At 35.4% G+C, this 24053-nt stretch overlaps 1 protein-coding gene across 5 annotated transcripts in view; it reads right to left on the bottom strand.

Annotated features, from left to right (window-relative positions):
• The window catches only part of XRN1 (5'-3' exoribonuclease 1), a 116323-nt gene that overhangs the window by 50406 nt on the left and 41864 nt on the right, over positions 1-24053 (bottom strand). For 4 of the 5 annotated variants that reach the window (XM_018049601.1, XM_018049608.1, XM_005675483.3 and 1 more), the window contains exons 16-25: positions 18344-18513; positions 17224-17344; positions 17031-17129; positions 13031-13134; positions 10246-10377; positions 7825-7987; positions 6731-6844; positions 4054-4152; positions 1173-1288; positions 534-680 (exon numbers count right to left, since the gene is read on the bottom strand). In XM_018049601.1, coding sequence (XP_017905090.1) covers positions 534-680; positions 1173-1288; positions 4054-4152; positions 6731-6844; positions 7825-7987; positions 10246-10377; positions 13031-13134; positions 17031-17129; positions 17224-17344; positions 18344-18513 — 1265 coding nt within the window. Of the gene's footprint in view, positions 1-533; positions 681-1172; positions 1289-4053; positions 4153-6730; positions 6845-7824; positions 7988-10245; positions 10378-13030; positions 13135-17030; positions 17130-17223; positions 17345-18343; positions 18514-24053 lie in introns of those variants that run through there. The other variant, XM_013965964.2, reaches the window with a different exon arrangement.

Raw genomic sequence — 24053 nt, 5'->3', positions numbered from 1 at the left:
GAAACAATGGAGAGAACATTCAATCATTTAATAGAAATAAGAGATATTTCCTCTAAATCTTTGACACTGAATAAACTCAGTAAATCCTGGTACTCAGATTTCTCACTTTTATAATGAGGAGTTGAGACCTGTTGATTTCTCAGACTATTTCAGTAATAAAAATCAATAATTCTACAATAAAATCAACTGTCCAGCTGGAGTTTTAAGAAAATTCACTATGCCAAGGGTTGTTGTGTTTATACATACCAATTTTATTACTGCTGACACAGACATTTAGACTAGTGAAAAATTTATGACAGTAAGTAAAATAAATTTTTAATTAAAGGGAGGGCCATTCTCATTAACTTTTTCCACGGTGAATAATTTAAGTACAGTATTTCCCACTCTGTTTTAGTTTATAACACTCCATGACATTAAATTAATTTATATGTATCATGTTTTACTAAAGGAAACACTTTCCTTATCAGCAAGGCAAAATCCTTATCACATTCCTGTTTTTGGATGCCTAGTAGGATCCTGCCATAGGAACTTACCTCTCCAAGTACTCTGCAAGAAGTTGTTCTGCTGCAGATGAATACATCCATTCATTTCCAACTTTCTTAGTATATCCAGGTACTTCCTCATTTTTTTTGTTGAACTTGAGATTCAAACCCACATTTGCTTTATGGTCTCCATGAGGGCTGAATTTAAACCACACACACACATACACACAAAAGTTTTAAAATTTTGTTCAAAGAATACAAAGCTTTGCTTTCAATTTTTAGAAAAGTTTTCTATGTTTTAGTTATCACGGTTATTTCCAAAGTAGTAGAAGTAGAAAAACTAGAGGAAAGGCTTCAAAACCCAAGTTAACAAAGCATATAAACAGATTATATAATTAGAGAGGAGAATGAAACAGGAAAATTCAGGGAAATATATTATGAAATTCACACACACCTTCTGATACCTTTTTTCAAGGTTCAATTTGTTAGCTGCTAAAAATAAGAACTGTCTTTCCAACCACCTACAGCATGTGCCATTTAGATGAAAGATCACCATCAGAGGATTTATATGTATTTTTTAAGGAAAATTCAAAGCAATAAGAGAAAATAAATACTGAAATATTAACCATTTTATTTTTATCATTTATTTTTTTCTGCCACTTTAAGTAAATTTCTCTAACATAAACTTACTTTCTCCTAGATCCTCTTCCAATAAAAATACTTCCTGTAAACCTTGAAACAAGGTATCCACTCACTCCAAGGCGACTGGCCAACACATATCCTGGGTTGTACTTTATAGAATATTTCTTTAAATATAAAAACAAAAAAGTCAATTATGGAAACACAAAGCATTAAAACAGTATATCTTTACCTTTAAAATCTGGAGACAATCAAGACATTACTAACATTTTGGATTGTGGCAATGAAAAGATTCTTAAAAAAGTAAGTGACCTATTTTCCCACCCCACCCCATCCCCAACTTTTTTTAAAGAGGATTTATAGGTAGAATTTTTCTGCTCTTTTCTATCCTTAAAGGACAGGATTCCCAAGGATGGATGAACGGGGGAGGAAATAACACAGTTTGTGAAACTGTCTCAAGACATAAATGCTACTATAAGTACTAAATGGCAAGTTCTATAGGTGAGAACTAGTTTTAAAAAATCACTTTTCATATTCTAAGAAGGACCTGGCAAAGTACTTGGGACAAAATGAGGTCTTGATAATTATAATGTTGAATTAAAACATGAGTATGTCATCAAAATAGTTGCTACTGAGCAAAACTGAGTGCCCTTCATATGTGGATATATGTAATATTTATTTCTCCTAATCATTAATTATCATATGAAAATAACAAGTATGCAGAGGCTCATAATAGCATTGTTAATATAATTCAGTCAATGAAATGTAACCTTTATTTATGTATTTAGGGGAAGAAACTATGAAGATAGTCAAAATAAAAAAAAGTATCAGATCATATAATTTTTAACCCCAGGAGGCAAATTATTCACACATTCAGTACCAATGACGGTAAGCTATCATATACTACTAACATCATGTGTGCAATAATACACACATACTTATTTTATATAGATTTCATATACTATATTCTTATAAATGAATATATAAATATAATAAATGCTATATTTATTAATAAATTATATAATTATTTTATATTCTTATTTCATGGGAATATAAGGATAGTTTATCAAAAATAAAGCAAAATTTCCAGAGATTCATAAGGAATTATTTTCCACCATTATTTTTTTTAATGATCATGTCTATAGGCACTTGAGACACAGAGTCACTTTTTTTTTTAAAGTCACTCAGTCATGTCTGCCTCTTTGTGACCCCATGGACTATACAATCCTTGGAATTCTCCAGGGATTGAACCCAGGTCTCCTGCATTGTAGGCGGATTCTTAACCAGCTGAGCCACCAGGGAAGCCCCAAAATACTGGAGTCGGTAGCCTCTCCCTTCTCCAGCAGATCTTCCCGACCCAGGAACCGAACGAGGGTCTCCTGCATTGCAGGCAGATTCTTTACCAACTGAGCTACTAGGGAATCCCCATAATGTCACTATCACAATATATTAATATGCTAGTAAAGAATGTAACACAATTTTTCCATCAAAATCATTATCAGATTTAGAAATAATACAAACAAATCAAGTAATGCTTTCTAAAATAGAAAGGAAGAATTAAGGCAGTAGTTTTCTATCACAGATGGTACTGCTTTTTGAATAAGCATCTGAAAACAATAAATGACAGGCTACAGGTACTTAGTGTCCAGGGACCAAGGATGCCAACTGTCCTGCTACATACAGGGCAATCCTCTTTAACACAGTTGATCCACTCAGAAAAGAATTAGTACTCCTTTTGAAAAATACTGGGTTATAGTATGGTTAAAATTAATTAAATCACCACAAATATCCTAGTATATGTAAAATAAGAAGTAGAGAAAGAAGGTTTGAGTGAAAGTTAAAGAAAGAAAATACACTGGAGAGGGCATACCTAGCAACACTGTACCCTTAGAACTGGGCAGGCTGTTTCAGATCTAGAAAAAGCCAAGGATGAAGCAATACAAGCTCTTCTACCTCCACTGGCTCCCAAACAAAGCTCCAGTTTCTTCATTTAAAGGTTCACTTTCCTGATTTCCTGACTACGACTTCTAAATTATTTCTCCAAAAGAGACCCCATGGCAAGATTTTAGGGCCTTCTCTGCTCTCTATTAGCATCCTCACGTGTATGCTAATAACTAATGCCTTAAATTCATTTCACAGTAAATAAAATTTTAGATTTTACCACTAGTGAAAATAAAATATAAGTCGCTGAGGGTCGGACACGACTGAGCGACTTCCCTTTCACTTTTCACTTTCATGCACTGGAGAAGGAAATGGCAACCCACTCCAGTGTTCTTGCCTGGAGAATCCAAGGGATGGGGGAGCCTGGTGGGCTGCCGTCTATGGGGTTGCACAGAGTCAGACACGATTGAAGTGACTTAGCAGCAGCAGCAGCAGCAACAACTGGCTAAATGTGAATTAATTTCAGTCAAGTTAATTATCTAATCAATCAGTATGAACAAATGACAGATATCAGGATTATCATCTTATTTTAAAAGGGAAAAATAAAAGAATGCCATGAACTTAAGTGCAGTTTCTAATTTTCTCCAGGGACTGTTCATTTTTAGCTGAATAGAGATGCATAACCTTTGCAAGAAGGTCATTTGTCACTTGTAACTAAAAGTTCAGGCTTTAATTATGAAAGGCTTTAAAAAAAACCTATCTATTCCCCGTATACTAATCAATGTGCCACTTACAAGCTTGAACAAAATAACCCATAACAACTATTACAGATTAATAATAGGATTTCAGCTGTTTTTTCCCTCCCAAAGATCTGCATGAAGTTTTGAGCACAGATGCCATGCTTATCTTAAAATAATACTAGAGGCAACTGTGAGAGAATTTAATCAGTGTTAAATACAATATTTGCAATGACTCAAAGGAGGTACCAAAAATATCCTTCTAACATTTTACAAGTTAATTCTAGATTAAACAATATGACTGTTATACTCACGTGCTGGTTTTGTATTAAAGCATCAAGATTGGGTTCACATGGAATGCTGAAAACCACACGAATTCTGCCTTCTGTAATCACATCCCCTGAATCCTGAACCTTAGAGGAAAAAAAAAAATCACAATATATTTGAGTCTCTTTCATTACATTTTATTTACTTATTTTTCTACTTATTTGAACAGTGTTTATTATTTCTGAAATACAGTAAAACAAGGTGGATAGTGGAAATTTTCTTGGAACTTGTAAGTGAATGTGCTTGTATTATAAATTTGAGTCACTGTACTTTGCTTTAACCAGTTGTTAACCAGTCTTTTATTAAAAAAAATCAACAACTTCAATTTGCAAATAAGTTCAAACTACCATAAAGTTGCAAAAATAAAAACAAGTCAAAGAACATTTACCCAGATTCACCTATTATCAGCATTTTACTAACGTTTGTGCTCTATGTGTATTTGTGTGATTCCATACTCAGTCACTAAGTTGTGTCCAACTCTTTGTGACCCCAAGGACTATAGCCCAACCAGGCTCCTCTGTTCATGGGACTTCCAAGGCCAGAATACTGGAGTGGGTTGCCATTTCCTTCTCCAGGGGATCTTCCTGATCCAGGAATAGAACTCAGGTCTCCTGCTTGGCAGGAGGATTCTTTACTGCTGAGTCCCTGGGGAGCCCCATTTACATACACACAATTACTTTTTGGAAATTTCTGAGGATATATTATATATATCATATATGGGCTTCCTTGGTGGCTCATGGTAGGGAATCTGCCTGCAGTGCAGGAGACCCTTGGATCAGGAAGATCCCCTAGAGAAGGGAATGGCAAATCACTCCAGTATTCTTGCCTGGAGAATTCCATGGACAGAGGAGCCTGCAGGATGCATACAGTCCAATGGGTTGCAGAGTTGGACATAACTAAGCAACTAACACTTTCACCATGTGTGTATTTACATGTGCATAATTACTTTCTGGAAATTTCTGAGAGTGTATTATATACATATCTGTAACCACTAAATATTTTGGTAAATAAGAAGAAGGATATTTTATTATATTACCATAGTATAGTTATTAAGTACATAAATTTATGACAAATACTTTAATTTACTGCCTGTATATCAATTTTGTCTGTTGACCTAAAAATGAGTATATTTATAGAAAACTCTTTTTTCTACCACAGGACCAAGCAAGGATCAGATATTGCATTTTGTTGTTATTATCTCTTTAGCCTCCTTTAATCTAGAATTTACCGAGTGCCTTTTATATACTAACTTTTCAAATAATATATTTCATTCCTCCCTCTCCACCCTGTGTTTTAAAAAAAAGTTCTACAATTTGGAGTTTTCTAGTGCTTTTTTGTGATTAGGTTAATGTTATATATTCTCAGCCAGAAGAGTGCATGGAAAATATGTCCTTTGTAGGATATCCCGTCTGGAGGTACAGAATATTCATCTGTCCCTCAATGATATTAATATTAATCATAAAATCAAGATGTTGCTCAACTTAACTGTACAATGATAGTTTTTCAGTTTTTTGTTTTCCCTGCAACTAAATTAACAACCTATGGGGAGACATTTTCTAAGACCATGAAAATATCTTGTTCCTGGATCAAAGGCTCCCCTTAGATTTATCTTCCAATGACTGTTGCCTGATCCAACCTGAATCACAATGCATGTTAAACAGTGGTTTTCCAACTCCCTCACTCCCTCCACAATTATCCTTGAAATAATACTAGAAGCAAAAGCTCTTCCCCTCCCCATTCATTTATCTATTTCTTGTCACTATGGAATCATGCATTCCTAATGATTTATAATTAACATTTACTTGATTAATTTAGTACTTAAACATTTGGCCAGTCGAAGGCTCTTCAACCTGGTTCCTGTGTTTATGTGATATGCTCACATCAATCTTGTGAATACTTCCTTGCTTTCCCGCATAACTAGAGGTTCTAGGCTCATCTTGAACTTATTCTGCGCCAGCCCTGTATTCAGCCTTTTCTTTGAGAAGCCTCATTCCTTTTATTGGGATATGGTGTTAGAGATCAAGATCAACATGTTACATGGTACCACGGTCTCTTTGCTTCCAATTCTTAAAGCAAATAGAGCCAGAAAATATACTTCTGTATTGAGACATATACATTTATGCATCTACAAATATACACACATAGATATATATACACACGTGCCTATATACATACCTATAAATCTTTTAAGGTATTTTAGTAATCATGAGTTCACATTACTACCTCCAATTTTAATCTTTCCTCACAAGTTCTTTCTTGCATTCTCCTGTTCTATACATGCATGTACCTCTTCTCATGTGAGAGGTGGAGTTCCCCAAAACATCAACACATATATAAATTCATCAGAATTTACATAATTTAAATACATAATAATACATCTAAAATAATTTTAGAACTGCCTCATGCATGCTACCACAATAAATAAACCTACAAAAAAAGAGATCAGAATCTGAATTCTTTTTCCATCACCTCCTGATTTCAATGTGTTTAACACTAAAAATATATAGCCAAATACTGTGCTTATAAATTAGATGAATAAATTTTTTCTTATTTTTCCCATTCAGTATTACATTTTTACTTTATACCTAAATGAAGAGAAGTTAAATAATTGTATTAACTTGAAACCAGGAAGAATTTTAATTAGTAATAATAACAGAAACTAACCTCCCCAGTGCATCCATAGTAGGGTGTTCCCAGCATAAAGACCATACTTCTAGGAGGAAACAAGTCATCCAATGTTTTTATGCTGGAGAAACGGGAGTCAAAAGCTCGGATGTCCTATGTAGAATGAAATATAAAAGTAAGTCATCATGGTCAAAATTTCTATAGATTGCATTTCAGGATTTTTTTCCTATGGGATTATGACTATGTGGTCCACAAATGTCAAATGTAAAGATTTTCTACATTACAATATTAGAAATGAAATTTTATCACCTTATATGCCAGACACTCTTCTAGGTACTTCACACATTTATTAGCTCATTTCATCCTCAAGACAACCCTCTGTAGCAAAGACCATTACTAGACCCACTTTATAGATGAGGAAGCTAAAGCATGGAAAGAGGCGATCTTGTCTTAGCTTATATAGCTAAGAAATAAACTCAGTCGGTGCTCTGACTCACTATGCTACACTGCTACTGCTGCTGCTAAGTCACTTCAGTCGTGTCTGACTCTGTGCGACCCCACAGATGGCAGCCCACCAGGCTCCCCCGTCCCTGGGATTCTCCAGGCAAGAACACCGGAGTGGGTTGCCATTTCCCTCTCCAATGCATGAGTGAAAAGTGAAAGTGAAGTCGCTCAGTTGTGTCCGACTCTTAGCGACCCCATGGACTACAGCCCACCAGGCTCCTCCGTCCATGGGGTTTTCCAGGCAAGAGGACTGGAGCGGGGTGCTATTGCCTTCTCCGTATGCTACACTATTTCCTCCAAATTACGTTATCGCTACATGCTTTTAAAAAACTTGGTCCCCTCATAACATCTAAGATCAGAAACACAATAGCAATAAATTTACTAACTTATTTAAAGCAAGATTTTTTTAAGGATAAAAATAAATACATACAAAAGACAAGTTTCCTAGACATACCCAGAATGAGTGTCTGAGCATGTTATACTCCTTTTAAAGACCATAGTATCTTGCAAATTACACTGAATAACAATATCAATTATATATTGCTGCATATTGATATGATTTAGTCTTTTATTTATACAGTGTACAACAGTGTACATTAAGATAAGATGGAGAACTGATGGAGACTTACTTTGACAATGGTTTGATAAACAAATGGAAGAACTTGTTTTGACCACTGTTTCTCTAGACGGACTTCTCCATTTTGATTTATTTGATATTTACGACCTGTGAGTAACTGACCATATACAACTGCAGATGTTTCATTTATTATTATTCCTTTTCTTCTCAGGTAGCTCAAAGAAAAAATAAAAAAGAAACAAAGTTGTGTACGACTGTATATACATTCTATAATGATATTCAACATTAAACCACTAACTCATAATCAAATCCGTAAATAAATTTTAAATAAATATGCTAGTAGTTGTGAGTACCTAATAAGACTTTTTACACTATTCTGTGGCTACCCTTACCAAAGTCTGTAAGATTACATGAGGACTCAGAGAGTTATAAGAAACTCTTACATTTCATAACCACTAGGCTGGCTATTACAAAAAGCAGCAAAAACAAGAATGGTGGAAAGGATATGGAGAAACTGAAACACTTGTACACTGCTGATGGGAATGTAAAATGGTGCAGCCACTGTGGAAAACATTTTTGACAGTTCCTCAGAAAGTTAAACACAGAACTGCTAAACAGCCCAGCAATTTCACTTTTAGGTATATAACCAAAGAACTGGAACACGTCATCAAATAAATATTTATAGACCAATGCTCATAGCAGTGCTATTCACAATAGCAAAAAGGTGGAAAGAAACCATATGTCCACCAACAGATGAACGCATAAACAAAAGGTGACACATACATACATTCAAATACTTGCCCATAAAAAGAAGTACTGATATACTACAATGTGTATGAACTCCCTAAACATGCTATGCGAAATCAGCCAGATAGAAAATGTGATTCCATTTATATGGAATATCCAGAATAGGGGAATCTAAAAAGACAGCAAATAGAGACTGACAAGGAGAGGCATTCAGTGGGCCTTTTCAGTCTAAACCAGGGGCTGGCAAGCTATGGTCATGGGCCAAATTCAGACCGCTCCCTGTTTTTATAAATAAATTTTATTCAAACAGTCATTCATTTATTTAATGTCAATGGCTGCTTTTGTGATACAACAAGAGTTGAGTAGTTATAACGAAAACTATAAAATCCACAAAACCTAAAGTATTTACTCTCTAGCCTTTACAGAAAAAGTTTGCTGATCCTTTCTCAGCTTGATTTTTTAGCTCACTGATTCAGTCTTCAGTATGCCCATATAATACTTAGAACATCTACTGAACTAATTATAAAAATCACAATTTTAATTTTTGTATACATGCTTATACTTAAATATATGTATTATATAATATGTATTATAGTTATATACATAGTATATAGTTTAATAACATTACTATATATATTTTTTATACCAAAATTTAAATTATGCTGAAAAAGCAAGAGGTGTTCCCTATCCTTATGGAGCATACTATTCATGAAAAGAGTCATTAGAGTAATCACACTCATAAATCTATTAACATAATTCTATTAATGAGCTATAAAATAAAATTCAGAATACTGTGAGCTATGACAAGGGTATCTAACTTACACTACTAGGAGGCAAAAAATGCTCTACTTTTCCCTCTAACAGCTATGTTTATCTCCTTTTATGCTGGATAGCTTTTCATGGTCGTTTTAAATTTTTCCTGTTTAATAATTTTAGAATAAGGATATTATGGCCTGGTATTAGCTCCTAAATTACAGAAGAGATATCTTCTTGAGTTCTCATTTATCAATAGATGCTATTATAGTTTAAACAGGAGGACTCATGGATATACATTTATAACAACACTTTATGTGCCACTGCCAGTTTTTATTACTCTATCTTGATTTAAGGAATTCCAGTGTTTGGATGGACACTGAAGTGACTCAGCAGCAGCAGCAGCAGCAACAGCAGCAGTGTTTGGATGAAAAAAGAGAGGTACTGTTAGAGTGGGATCATGGGACACAAAACATCCTGAAAATCCAGGGTTAGCTTCTTTGTTACTTAGTTGGTATAGAACTTGCATTTCTGAATTCAGGGGCATAAGGGGTTTGGATATAGGGAAGACAGAAGAGTAGGGAGGAGGGAAGGGTGAAAAACAAAGGGGAGTATTCCATCTTATTACTTACATGTGGGCAAGAAACTCATAACCTTATGGTTGGTAAAATGAATGCTGAAATTCAGGCAACTTATTAACTGTATTCCTAGGGTAAGTGATTATGTCTTTCCTTCCTTCCTTTCTTTTTCAGTACATCGTGAAGTATTTTACTGATAAAATGGACAAGGTTCTAATTGCTGCTAATTAGATTTTATTTTAAATTAGAACTTATTACTTTTTTAATATATAAAATGAAGATGCACTCAGTATTCAGAGTGACCACAGTGTTAAGTGAAAAATCAGTTAAAAAATAAGTACATTAGACCTCCACATTCTAGTTCAATGACATTAAACACTATTTATAATACTCACTATTCTGAAATTCCTTGTACTTCTTTTGTCCAATTACATTGTTCTTTGTCTCCAAGATGGACCACTTTAGATGGTGGTGCAGTTCTTCCCAAATAAAGCTTCTGTGTTCCTGGAGGTTCTTCCAAGTAAAACCTTGAAAATTAAAATAAAAATTAAATTACCCCCAAATTTGTGGTTTAACATAGAGTTCCAGTAGTGTGAGTCTTCAAAGTGAAAAGATTTCTACATGGTATAATAGAAAAAGAAAAAAAAACAACCTCCTTTTTTAAAACTGTAAAAGGAATTTCAGAACAAGGACTTATAAAACATTTTAATCAAAATTTAAAAACAAGTAGTATTCTGTCTCTTTAAGAAATTAAAGTAAATACATAATAAAATACCAATTTTCAAAGAATTAATACTCTCAAATTCAATACAGTATTTTGCTGAAAAAAAGTTTAAATTGATCCTAATCAAGCCACCATACCTAACTCCCAGTTTACAGGAAATATGTGGGATGGAGGACCAATTTAAATGACACTAATAGGAAACAACTACATAAATTCAGAATTCTACAAAATAACTGACCTGAACTCTAAGAAAAAAAGGCAGGGAAGTAAGTTTAGCTAGGTCTTAGGATATAAAATTAATATACAGGATCAATTATATTTCTGTATACTAGCAGGGGAAATGGAACCTTAAAATAAAAGACCATCTATTGTTGTGGTTGTTTAGTTGCTAAGTCATGTCTGACTCTTTTGCGACCCCATAGACTGCAGCCTGCCAGGCTTCTGTGTCCATGGAACTCTCCAGGCAAGAATATTGGAACGGGTAGCCATTCCCTTCTCTAGGGGATCATCCTGACCCAGGGATTGAACCCACATCTCCTGCACTGTAGGCTCATTCTTTATCACTGATCCATCTGGGAAGCCCAATACCATTCATAGTTGCTTCAAAAATTTTAAATACTTTTGTAGGTATAAATCTAACAAAATATGGACAGGTTCAGTATGCTGAAAAAACAAAATAGCAATAAAAGAAATCAAAGATTAAAATTAATGGAGAGATAAAAGGAGATCCATTTGGATCAGAAAATTCAACAAAGATGTCAAATCTCCCCAAATTATGTTTAATAAAATTCCTATCAAAATCTATCAAGGATTTTTTTATAGATATTAAAAAAATTCTAAAACACATACGGAAAGGCAAAGGACCAAAAATATCTTAAATAATTTTGAAAAATACAAAAATGGTGGAAAGAATCCTCTTCCTAAGGTTAAGACTCACTACACAGCTACAGAAACAACACAGTGTGGTGCTGGCATAAAAAACAGACACAGAGACAAATGGAACAAAATGGAGAACCCACAATGTAGATCCATACAAATATGCTCAATTTATTTTTGACGAAGATGTCAAAGTAATCTAAAGGAGGAAGGAGAGTTCTTTCAACAAACAGTGCTAGAGCGAGCAATTCAATATTCATAGGTAAATATATGAAACTTGACCTCATACTTTATATAAAAATTAATTCAAAATAGATCATTAAAAAAAACAAAAAAAAACCAAAATAGACCATGGATTTAAGTACAAAAGGAGGAAAAACTATAAAAAAATTTCAAGATAATCTTGGAACTTAAGGTTAGGTGAAGAGTGCGTAGACCAAAAGCATGATCCATTAAAAAAAAAAAAAAAAAAACTAATAAAAAACTAAACTTCAACAGAAAGGCAGGGGAAGTGAATTCTGGTGATTAAAAAAGATTCCTCAAGATTCATATTAGTGTTGACTTCTCACCAACAAAGTTAAATGACAAGACAAACCGAGATATGTTTGCAGAGATCTGAGGAAAAAGATTAGGCTTCTAATTCTAAACCTATGTGGGGGAAAAACAACACAAAAAATTTTTTTGGATAAGTAATAATTCAGAAAGCATTAACATCCTTACATTTTCTCTGGAAAAAAAAAATTACTTTAGGAAGGTTTAAACATGAAAAAAGAACAAGATGTTAGACCCAGTTTACATGAAATAAACATAAAAGATGTCAAAGAATAGATTGTCTAAATACTCACTGATAAAATGATTGTGAAATTTAATAAAGTGTTAAGAAATTATCTTTAGAATAGAAGATATATATTTTAAAAATTACATATTATTTAAATGAAACCTGGGAAGGGTATGCAAAAGGTAAAGTTACATATGCTATTCAATCTTGTCAGAAATAAATATATTTGCTAACAATGACAACTGGTAGAAAAGAATTAGGATATGGAACTTTCAAGCTATTAAAAGGAAAAGAAGGCAAAAGGGTAAAAATAATATATGCATCTAAAATATATGCATCTCAAGGGATGTACAATAAACTGTCAACAGTGGTTGAACTTGAAGGGTGTGATTAGAGAACTTTCATTTCCACTAGAGAGTGTAAATATTTTACAAATATTGTATCAGTTAAAATGTATGAATGCTGCTGCTGCTGCTAAGTCGCTTCAGTCGTGTCCAACTCTGTGCAACTCCACAGGCAGCAGCCTACCAGGCTCCTCTGTCCCTGGGATTCTCCAGGCAAGAATACTGGAGAAATGGGTTGCCATTTCCTTCTCCAATGCAAGCATGCATGCTAAGTCGCTTCAGTTGTGTCTGACTCTGTGCGACGCTATGGAGAGCAGCCCACCAGGTTTCTCTGTTCATAGGATTCTCTAGGCAAGCATACTGGAGTGGGTTGCCATTTCCTTCTCCAAAATGTATGAATAACAGCCATCAAATAGCAAAGCATATATACACTTTAAAAATTACAAATAAAATCTTACTTAGTTTCTCCATCTGATACACCAACAACTCTAGCTTCTTCAAGATGAGGCCAATTAACAAAGACAGACTTCCCAAGCACTGATGAAGCTATATTTTCTATACTCTTAAAGTAAAAGCAGAAAAATTCATTACTGTTTTAGGTCCAAGAGAAAATTTTACAGAGGCAAAATTAAATAATTAAAACTGGCTTGTGTTTTTAACTGTGTACTTGAAATCTATAAAACCCCACCTTAGTAATTAAAAATATTTGATCACTCAAGCCAATTATTCCCTGCTAATAACTGCTCTTCACAGCTTTATTTCAACTTAATTATTCTATCCAGTCAAATTTTGTTTTTTAAATTTCTCTTAAGTAGTGCCTTTACTGCTAACTACTCTTTTTTTTTCTTTCTAGGATTTCTGTTCCTTTAGATTTGGGGTTTTTTTTCCCCTTTCCTTTTTTTAAAAAATAGTTTTAAGCTGTTTTTACCTATCTGCTTTTTTTTACTCTTTATAATTTATTATGAATCTGTGGAAGTTTACCAACATAGCCTTCCCCTCTGCCAATCTCTTATTAGACAGGAACTATGACCAACTTAAGTACTTTTCAACAGTATAAACATCACACTAGGAAGCTTGCCTCCTCCTCATTTCTTCAACAGCATTGGCAGTTATTAGTGAAGTGAAGCCCACTGATTTTAATCCTAAATGAGATTACTTGGGGAGAAAACAGATTTCAGTAAATTCAAACAAAAGGACACTGATCTATAACATGAGTATTATTGCTCATGATATAGCCAACGTTAATAGAAATAATGTTCACCAAGAAACTCAGGTTTTTAGTTCTGCTTCTAACTAGCTGAGCCAATGTCTGCTTTTCAATCTCCTTAGTTTAATTTTTTTAATTTGTAAAATTAATGAGCTGGATTAGTTGCTTTACAAAATTCCATCCAGTAGTAAAATTCTATTATTCTATTATTGTCATGATTATCTGTTTATTTTTTCATGGGAACTGAAAAAAGGGAAAAGAACAGCACAGATGTCTAGAAAAGAGCTATTATTCATTATTTCATATCAGATAGACAGCAAAAAAAGAATCTAAGAAATGTGATTTCATTTGTGATTGGTATGATTAAATAAGAACACTAGACTTATCTCAAGTTAGAAACCACAGGTTCAAAATTGAGTTCTATTTCTTTTCAGCTATAGAGTGTTAAGCAAATCCTTTAATCCCACTGAGTCTCAGTTTTCTTTTATGAGAAGCTATAACATCTATCTCACAATATTCATTTAAGGATAAAATAATTTACCCAAAAACCTTTGTAAACTATAAAATGCTGTACAGTCAGTCAGCTTTTTGTATCCATGGGTTCCACATCTGTAGACTCAACCAACCTCTAATGGAGAATACTTTGGGGAAAAAAAAACAACTTCAGAAAGTGTCAAAAAGCAAAACTTGAATTTGCCAAATGTTGGCAACTACTTACATAGCATACAAATTGTATTTACAATTATTTATATTGTGTTAGGTATTATAAACAATAAAGATGATTTAAAGTGTAAGGGAGGATATATGTAGGTCATATGCAAACGTTACAGCCTTTTTTTTTTTTGGGCACAAGGATGTAGCTGCTCCTCAGGCATGTGGGATCTTCTCATATCAGGGACTGAACCCATTTTCTCCTGCATCGGCTAGCGGATTGTTTACCACTGAGTCACCAGGGAAGCTGCAACACCATTTTATATGAGAGACTTGAGCATCCACTGGATTTTAGGATCAATCGAGGGTCCTGGAACCAATGCCCCATGGATACCAACTGATTATAAATATTCTGTATGAAAAATATCTTAAGTAAAAATTACTACTATTGGTTAGACAACAACAACTTTGTAGTAGAAACTGAAGTTGAAATATAAATTTTCATCCCCTTTTTATTATGCTTGATCATTATAAGCAAATATTTCTTTAATAATTAGAGATGACTATTTTTAGACTTTGGGAGATAACTTTATTTTATCTATTATATGAAGACATTTCTTACTGTGAACATATAAAAGAGTTACTATTCTGATAAAACAAGTTTCAACATTATTAGAACAAAGCTCCCTTATACTTTTCCTTTCTATATATCTAATTTCATTCTCCCACACTTCCCTTCATTTGGAGGAACAGTTATCCTTCTTGCCCAGATTAACCCTTTCACTTAAGCCCTACAGGATATCCCTTATTTCTTCACATCCCTTCCCTCCACGGTGACTTTAAGACCTCCATTGTTCTTCAGCTCTACTGATCTGCTTAATAAGCTCTACTGTTCTGCTCTGCTTAACAAGTTGCCTCTTCTTTACCTATAGCTATGTTTCCAGACTTCTTTTCAATGAGAAACTTCTGAACTAAGGGCTTAAGATCTGCTTCCTTTACTTTCCATCTAACTTAGTCACAGACTAGTACTCAGGAACTGGACTTCTGCCTCCAACAACCTACTGGAATGGAATTCTCAAAGTCCAATAATGGTGACCAAAGGACCTAGTTTAATTCACTAGGTCTAATTCACAGACCTAGTTTTCACCATTCTTGAACTGCATGTACTATCTACTTGTGCTTTTGTGATACTGCTTAACTTGGGAATCGTTCTCTTTCTTCTCTGAGCACTGTCACCTTTACTGACTCCTTTTCCACCCTTTATACCTGTGAGTATTTCTTTACAATTGGGCCTTGAACCCTCAGAATTCCATTTTTTCAGGGAAGTCAGCCCCAAGGCCCCAGCCATCACTTCCCTGCTCACGACCTGCATAGCCCTATTGCCCGTCAAGCCTCAGCTCTATGTATTCAACTGAGTATAATCATCTTTCTTCACTGAAGTTTTTCATGTGAACCATAGAACACAAAAAACAATTGGACTAGGGATTTTACTAATTCTCCTAAGGATGATACATAACTAGTACTATTCCAAATGCATAAAAACTAATTTAATTTTATAAGCAAATGGATGACTCAGCACATTAGGGTTTAAATCTCTTGTGGAACCCTGCTAAGAAAGGCTTACAGGGCAGCTCCAGATAAATGTTCTAGAACCAACTTAAAATTCTATTACTGATCATTTATCCCCTCAAACAAGTACCTCTTCCACTTTAGCTTCTTTATTCCAGTAAATTTTTCAATTGGTTAGTCTGATAGTTAGAGTCAGTCATATTTAATATTTTCTTTTTCTTTTCATCCCCTATTTTTGAACAAATGACGGAACTTGTGAATTTAGTCTTATTCATCTAGATCTATTACCACTTTGATAGTTTATGTCTTTATTATCTAAGGCTTCTATAACCACAACCTCAACTTACAGGCTTTTCCATTTTCTTCCATTTCTCTTTTATGCAACTTAGTCTATTATGCTGCTACCAAATTAATTTTTATGAAAATACCAATTTCAAGATAACAGTCACGAAAAAATAAGTCCAAACTCCTTAGCCTGGTATTCAAGGTCCTCCATAATCTGGCCTCAATCTGTTTTTTCAACCTTATCTTCTACTATTTCCCAACACAAGGCCTCTGCTTCAGTCAGGTTTATCTATTCCTTCTCCTCAAATACATCACATTTACTCTAAAAAAAGAAAAAGTATTAAAAATTTCAGACATACAAAAAGGTTAAAAAGATAATGTGCTAATATCACACTTAATTTTCACTATAATTCCCATCTCATGTTATTTTTTTCACCTGGCATACCCTTTCCCCTCCTTTTTCCTCTTTGTGAGGAAATCTTTCTGTTAGTACCCTGCTTAAGTCTATTCCTATCTACAGATCTGTGCTTAACCTAAATTCACACAGCTCATCTTTTCAAAATTCCTCCAGCATCTTTTTGCTCATTATGTCACAATTATACATATCCTTTAATCTGTGTAAATGTGTCTTTACTCTATCCTTATTTCCTGTGAATTTCTGGAGTTCCTACATGTTATACCACTTTGGCAAACACATTGCAGCTAAAACACTTTTATGTATAATATACAATAAAGAAAATACTTACAAGTTCATCTGACTCAGCATTCACTAAGATTTCCAACATCATGTTTTCTCCACGACTGCTTTGCTGGAATACTTGAACCCCACTTTTCTTTAAAAAAAACTTTAAAAGAATTCACAGAATTTAATTTTTAATTATTTTTCCATAATTACTTCACTTTCAATAAAATAAAATTCTGAACTAAATAGCCACTGACTTTGTGTTTGATGTGTTTCAAAGTAGGAAATCCACAGAAATATAATGCCTTCTGGTCAACCTTGGTTATGTTGTTTTTGCTTATATCTATACGCCAAGCATCTAATGATATTATTTTATACCTAGAAAATAAATCAAGGTATTTGATTTAAAATTCATACATTACAAGCAATCACAGTTTTTCAGCACCCCTTCAGTATTTTGCAAGAGTTATCCTTGCTTTTATACAGGAGAATAACAATTTGTCCTTTCAGACAAAGAAAATATAAAGCAGCAGATCCTCTGTTGTTACTAATTCAGACACAACCATGACTGTAACATACTGAGTGGAAAATTTCCCATTTATTTAAAAATACATATAATATATAAATGCGTAAATATATAATATATATAAATTATACATGTATATATGATTTTTATACTAAAGGAATATATAACACATATTACAAATCTCTACATCTTCCATTTTCCAAAACCCAGAATGGAAAATAAACACTTTATAATGTCTATTTCATCTTTCCCCTTTAAGAAAAGGAAAAATCATAATGGAGAGATGTTTACTTTATCTACAACTCAACTTCCATCTGGGTATTACTGCAGGGAAGATGAGAAAAGAGAAAAAAAAGGAAAACATTTTAATGAAGAAGAGAAAGAAGAAATGGACTGAAATGGATTTGAGGCAAGAAAACAGAGGAGCTCTTTCATTTCTTGTTTTTCTTCTTTCCTGTTGGGTGGTTAGGAAATGTAAAAGGTAAAGTCATAGCATGTCAAATAATGCTGGGAGTAGACACTGGCAATGAAAACAAAAATTCACACATTTCTTGAGGAAGAGAAGAGATATACACCGTGGGGATGCCAGAGGCAGTAGGGTAGGGAACAACTTTAATAGAAGACAGAAACAGAGAAGCAGAATTGGACCGAAGCAGAGAACTACAGAAACAACTGAAACAGACAGAGAAGCTATGATCCTTGGAAAGCTGGATGTAACTCATTATCAGCTGCATACAAATGTCATAAATTATCTGCTAATTCTCGAAATTGATATTCAAAAGCTTTGTAAAAGTTGATTCTATTTTTTTTGGCTCACTCTCTGTTTTTGAAGAATTACGACACAACATTACCTTGCACAGCATCGCTCTATGGGAGGGAACTTTTCTGGCCATGGAGAGGGGTAGGTGAACTCTGTGTTGCTGTCAAACCAGCACATTAGGCACTCACTATGTTGATTTCTTTTTCGCTCTTCTTTTTTGAGGGAGTGGTTACATGTCTCCATGGCTTCTAACAATCGCTTCTGAATATAACATTGAAGAGAGGGGTCAGAAACATAAAAATTTTGTAATCTTAACACATAGAATGAATCCTTTCCCTCAAAAAACAAAATTACTATTTGTGTTCTTAAAAAGCAAAAACCTTAATAACAGAATTCTTTTCAATTTAATTACATGAAAAACTGATGTGCTATTCTTGTTTCTAAGGGCCTTAGAATATTTCTTGTCACTACAAATTCCTCTGAAAATATTACTCCAAGAGCAGCCACTGAAGTGTGGATAAGAACAGCAGAGAATCAAAATTTAAATATGAATTTATCACAATTCACTGCTCCTTAATCACTCACATTGCAAATGTGCATTAATATAGAAATGTTCATCTTTATGATTATCTTTTATATTTAATGCAGTTCCAATGAAAATCACAATGGTTTAAAATTTATTTTTCAAAGGAAAAATGATGTTAGTGTTCATACTGGAAGAATAAACGTTGAACTGCAAAGTTATCAAAAACTTGTCTTATGAGATCCTATCACTTTTTTATAAAATCACCTATAAGCAAACACTTAAGTACTGACACCACAAAAGACCCACAGATGAGAAGAACAAAATAAATAGTTAAAAACCAAATCCAAATACATGTCAAACATAGCATTCCAGACACTTAAAATGATGTTTTTGTCCAGCTGGGAAAGAAAGCACATATATATTTCAATATCATACTATATACAAAATAAGCAGTAATGAGACAACAAAGTATTAGAAGAAAATCTAGGAAAGTATTGATAATTTGTAGTGAAAAATTCTCAAGTAAGGCAGAAAAAAGCCTAGCCATTTTAAGGAAAAAGACATTTTTAACTAAAAGAAAATATATGTGATAAAAGAGGTCATGAACAAATCAACAGGCAAATGCCACAATGGGAAAAAATATTCCGAGCATAAAAAGAGTTGCTCAAAATCAAAAAAAGAAAACGAGGGAAAGGATATAAACAGATAATCTATAAAAGGGAAAATGCAAAAGACAAACACACATAAAAATATATCAAATTAGGCAGCAGGTAAAAATAAACTTGAATAATAATAAAATGGCATTCTTTATCATCAGTAGACAGGTGAAAATTAACAATAACATTCAGGACTAGAAAAGCAGAGAAGTAGGTACTCTCAAGTATTGATGCTATGAATTAGATCAGTCTTTTTGAAAAAGAATCTGGTAAAATCAGTTAAAACGAACACCATACACTCCCATTAACCAAGCATTTCTGCTTTGAAGATTCTACTTTATAAAAATAAAATTACCAATACAAGAGAATGTATTAATAAACAAAAAGAATACATAAATACATAAGTACTTTTATCATAGCATTGTGTACAATAGCAAAAACATGAAGAGTTGTAAGACTGCAAAATAAGTATGGTGTGTTCCCATGTACTTTTAACCCAATGATAACATGTTACATAGAGCCACAGTAATTATCAAAACTAGGAAACTGACACTGGTACACCATGACTACAGACTTATTCAGATTTCAATGTGCTTAGTCGTTCAGTTGTGTCTGACTCTGACGGACCCTACGGACTATAGACTGCCAAATTCCTCTGTCCCTGGGGATTCTCCAGTCAAGAATATTGGAGTGGGTTGCCATGCCCTTCACCAGGGGATCTTCCCAACCTAGGGTTCGAACCCAGGACACCTGATTTGCAGGTGGATTCTTTACTGTCTGAGTCACCAGGGAAGCTTCAGATTTCACTAGTTTTATATGTAAATACTGTGTATATACAGCAGTATGAAATTCTTATCATACATGCAGACTCATGTGTGTGTGCTCAGTCGCTGAGTGGTGTCTGACTCTTTGCAACCCCTATGGACTGTAGGCTGCTAGGCTCCTTGTCCACAGGGTATTCTTCAGGCAAGAATAATGGAGTGGGTTGCCATGCCCTCCTCCAGGGAATCTTTTCAACTCAGGGATCAAACCCAGGTTTCCTGCAACGCAGGCAGATTCTTTACCATCTGAGCTACCAGGTAAACCTCATGTCAATTCAGTTCAGTCGCTCAGTCGTGTCCGACTCTTTGCAACCCCATGAATCGCAGCCCACCAGGCCTCCCTGTCCATCACCAACTCCCGGAGTTCACCCAAACTCATGTCCATCGAGTCGGTGATGCCATCCAGCCATCTCATCCTCTGTCGACCCCTTCTCTTCCTGCCCCCATCCCTCGCAGCATCAGGGTCTTTTCCAATGAGTCAAATCTTCACAACAGAAGCTGGAATCAAGATTGCCGGGAGAAATATCAATAACCCCAGATATGCAGATGACACCACCCTTATGGCAGAAAGTGAAGAGGAACTAAAAAGCCTCTTGATGAAAGTGAAAGAGGAGAGTGAAAAAGTTGGCTTAAAGCTCAACATTCAGAAAACAAAGATCATGGCATCTGGTCCCATCACTTCATGGGAAATAGATGGGGAAACAGTGGAAACAGTGTCAGACTTTATTTTGGGGGGCTCCCAAATCACTGCAGATGGTGACTGCAGCCATGAAATTAAAAGACGCTTACTCCTTGGAAGGAAAGTTATGACCAACCTAGATAGCATATTGAAAAGCAGAGACATTACTTTGCTGACTAAGGTCCGTCTAGTCAAGGCTATGGTTTTTCCTGTGGTCATCTATGGATTCGAGAGTTGGACTGTGAAGAAGGCTGAGCACCAAAGAATCGATGCTTTTGAGCTGTGGTGTTGGAGAAGACTCTTGAGAGTTGCTTGGACTGCAAGGATATCCAACCAGTCCATTCTGAAGGAGATCAGCCCTGGGATTTCTTTGGAAAGAATGATGCTAAAGCTGAAACTCCAGTACTTTGGCCACCTCATGCGAAGAGTTGACTCATTGGAAAAGACTCTGATGCTGGGAGGGATTGGGGGCAGGAGGAGAAGGAGACGACAGAGGATGAGATGGCTGGATGGCATTACTGACTCGATCGCCGTGAGTCTGAGTAAACTCCGGGAGTTGGTGATGGACAGGGAGGCCTGGCGTGCTGCAAGTCATGGGGTCACAAAGAGTCAGACACGACTAAGCGACTGAACTGAACTGAACTGAACTGAACTCTTCGCATGAGGTGGCCAAAGTATTGGAGTTTCAGCTTTAGCATCAGTCCTTCCAATGAACACCCAGGACTGATCTCCTTTAGATTGGACTGGTTGCATCTCCTTGCAGTCCAAGGGACTCTCAAGAGTCTTCTCCAACACCACAGCTCAAAAGCATCAATTCTTTGGCACTCAGCTTTCTTCACAGTCCAACTTTGACATCCATACATGACCACTGGAAAAACCACAGCCTTGACTAGATGGACCTTTGTTGGCAAAGTAATGTCTCTGCTTTTCAATATGCTATCTAGGTTGGTCATAATTTTCCTTCAAAGGAGTAAGCGTCTTTTAATTTCATGGCTGCAATCACCATCTGCAGTTATTCTGAAGCCCAGAAAAATAAAGTCTGACACTGTTTCCACTGTTTCCCCATCTATTTCCCATGAAATGATGGGACTAGATGCCATGATCTTCTTCTTTTTTGCTGAGCTTTAAGCCAACTTTTTCACTCTCCTCTTTCACTTTCATCAAGAGGCTTTTTAGTTCCTCTTCACTTTCTGCCATAAGGGTGGTGTCATCTGCATATCTGAGGTTATTGATATTTCTCCCGGCAATCTTGATTCCAGCTTGTGCTTCTTCCAGCCCAGAGTTTCTCATGATGTCCTCTGCATAGAAGTTAAATAAGCAGGGTGACAATATACAGCCTTGAGATAGTCCTTTTCCTATTTGGAACCAGTCTGTTGTTCCATGTCCAGTTCTAACTGTTGCTTCCTGACCTGCATATAGATTTCTCAGAGGCAGGTCAAGTGGTGTGGTATTCCCATCTCTTTCAGAATTTTCCACAGTTTATTGTGATCCACACAGTCAAAGGCTTTGGCATAGTCAATAAAGCAGAAATAGATGTTGCTTTTTCCACAATCCAGGGGATGTTGGCAATTTGATCTCTGGTTCCTCTGCCTTTACTAAAACCAGCTTGAACATCTAGAAGTTCACGGTTCACGTATTGCTGAAGCCTGGCTTGGAGAATTTTAAGCATAACTTTTCTAGTGTGTGAAATGAGTGTAATTGTGTGGTAGTTTGAGCATTCTTTGGCATTGCCTTTCCTTGGGATTAGAATGAAAGCTGACCTTTTCCAGTCCTGTGGCCACTGCCCAGTTTTCCAAATTTGCTGGCATATTGAGTGCAACACTTTCACAGCATCACGTTCCAGGATTTGAACTAGCTAAACTGGAATTCCATCAACTCCACTAGTTTTGTTGATAGTGATGCTTTCTAAGGCCCACTTGTCTTCACATTCCAGGATGTCTGGCTCGAGGTGAGTGATCACACCATCGTGATTATCTTGGTCCTAAAGATCTTTTCTGTATAGTTCTTCTGTGTATTCTTGCCACCTCTTCTTAATATCTTCTTCTTCTGTTAGGTCCAGACCATTTCTGTCCTTTATCGAGCCCATCTTTGCATGAAATGTTCCCTTGGTATCTCTATTTTTCTTGAAGAGATCTCTAGTCTTTTTCTTTCTGTTGTTTTCCTCTATTTCTTTGCATTGATCACTGAGGAAGGCTTTCTTATCTCTCCTTGCTATTCTTTGGAATTCTGCATTTCAGATGCTTATATCTTTCCTTTTCTCCTTTGCTTTTCGCTTCTCTTCTTTTCACAGCTATTTGTAAGGCCTCCCCAGAATGCCATTTTGCTTTTCTGCATTTCTTTTCCATGGGGATGGTCTTGATCCCTGTCTCCTGTACAATGTCATGAATCTCAGTCCATAGTTCATCAGTCTCTCTGTCTCTCAGATCTAGTCCCTTCAATCTATTTCTCACTTCCACTGTATAATCATAAGGACTTTGATTTAGGTCATACCTGAATGGTCTAGTGGTTTTCCCTACTTTCTTCAATTGAAGTCTGAATTTGGCAATAAGGAGTTCATGATCTTAGCCACAGTCAGCTCCCGGTCTTGTTTTTGCTGACTATACAGAGCTTCTCATCTTTGGCTGCAAAGAATATAATCAATCTGATTTCGGTGTTGACCATTTGGTGATGTCCATGTGTAGAGTTGTCTCTTGTGTTGTTGAAAAAGGGTGTTTGCTATGACCAGCACATTTTCTTGGCAAAACTCTATTAGCCTTTGCCCTGCTTCATTCAGCATTCCAATGCCAAATTTGTCTGTTACCTCAGGTGTTTCATGACTTCCTCCTTTTGTATTCCAGTCCCCTATAATGAAAAGGACATCTTTTTTGGGTGTTAGTTCTAAAAGGTCTTGTAGGTCTTCATTGAACCGTTCCACTTAAGCTTCTTCAGCATTACTGGTTGGGGCATAGACTTGAATTACTCTGATACTGAATGGTTTGCCTTGGAAACGAACAGAGATCATTCCGTCGTTTTTGAGACTGCATTCGAGGTCAGGGGTGGCAGCCGAGAGGAGCTACTACATGTCCAAGGTCAGGGGCGGCGGCCGAGAATGCCAGGGTTCAACGGCACAGGAGCGGCCA

The sequence above is a fragment of the Capra hircus genome, chromosome 1 (assembly GCF_001704415.2).
Source record: "Capra hircus breed San Clemente chromosome 1, ASM170441v1, whole genome shotgun sequence".
NCBI classification, from domain to species: Eukaryota; Metazoa; Chordata; class Mammalia; order Artiodactyla; family Bovidae; genus Capra; species Capra hircus.
This window is presented reverse-complemented; position numbering and strand designations above follow the sequence as displayed.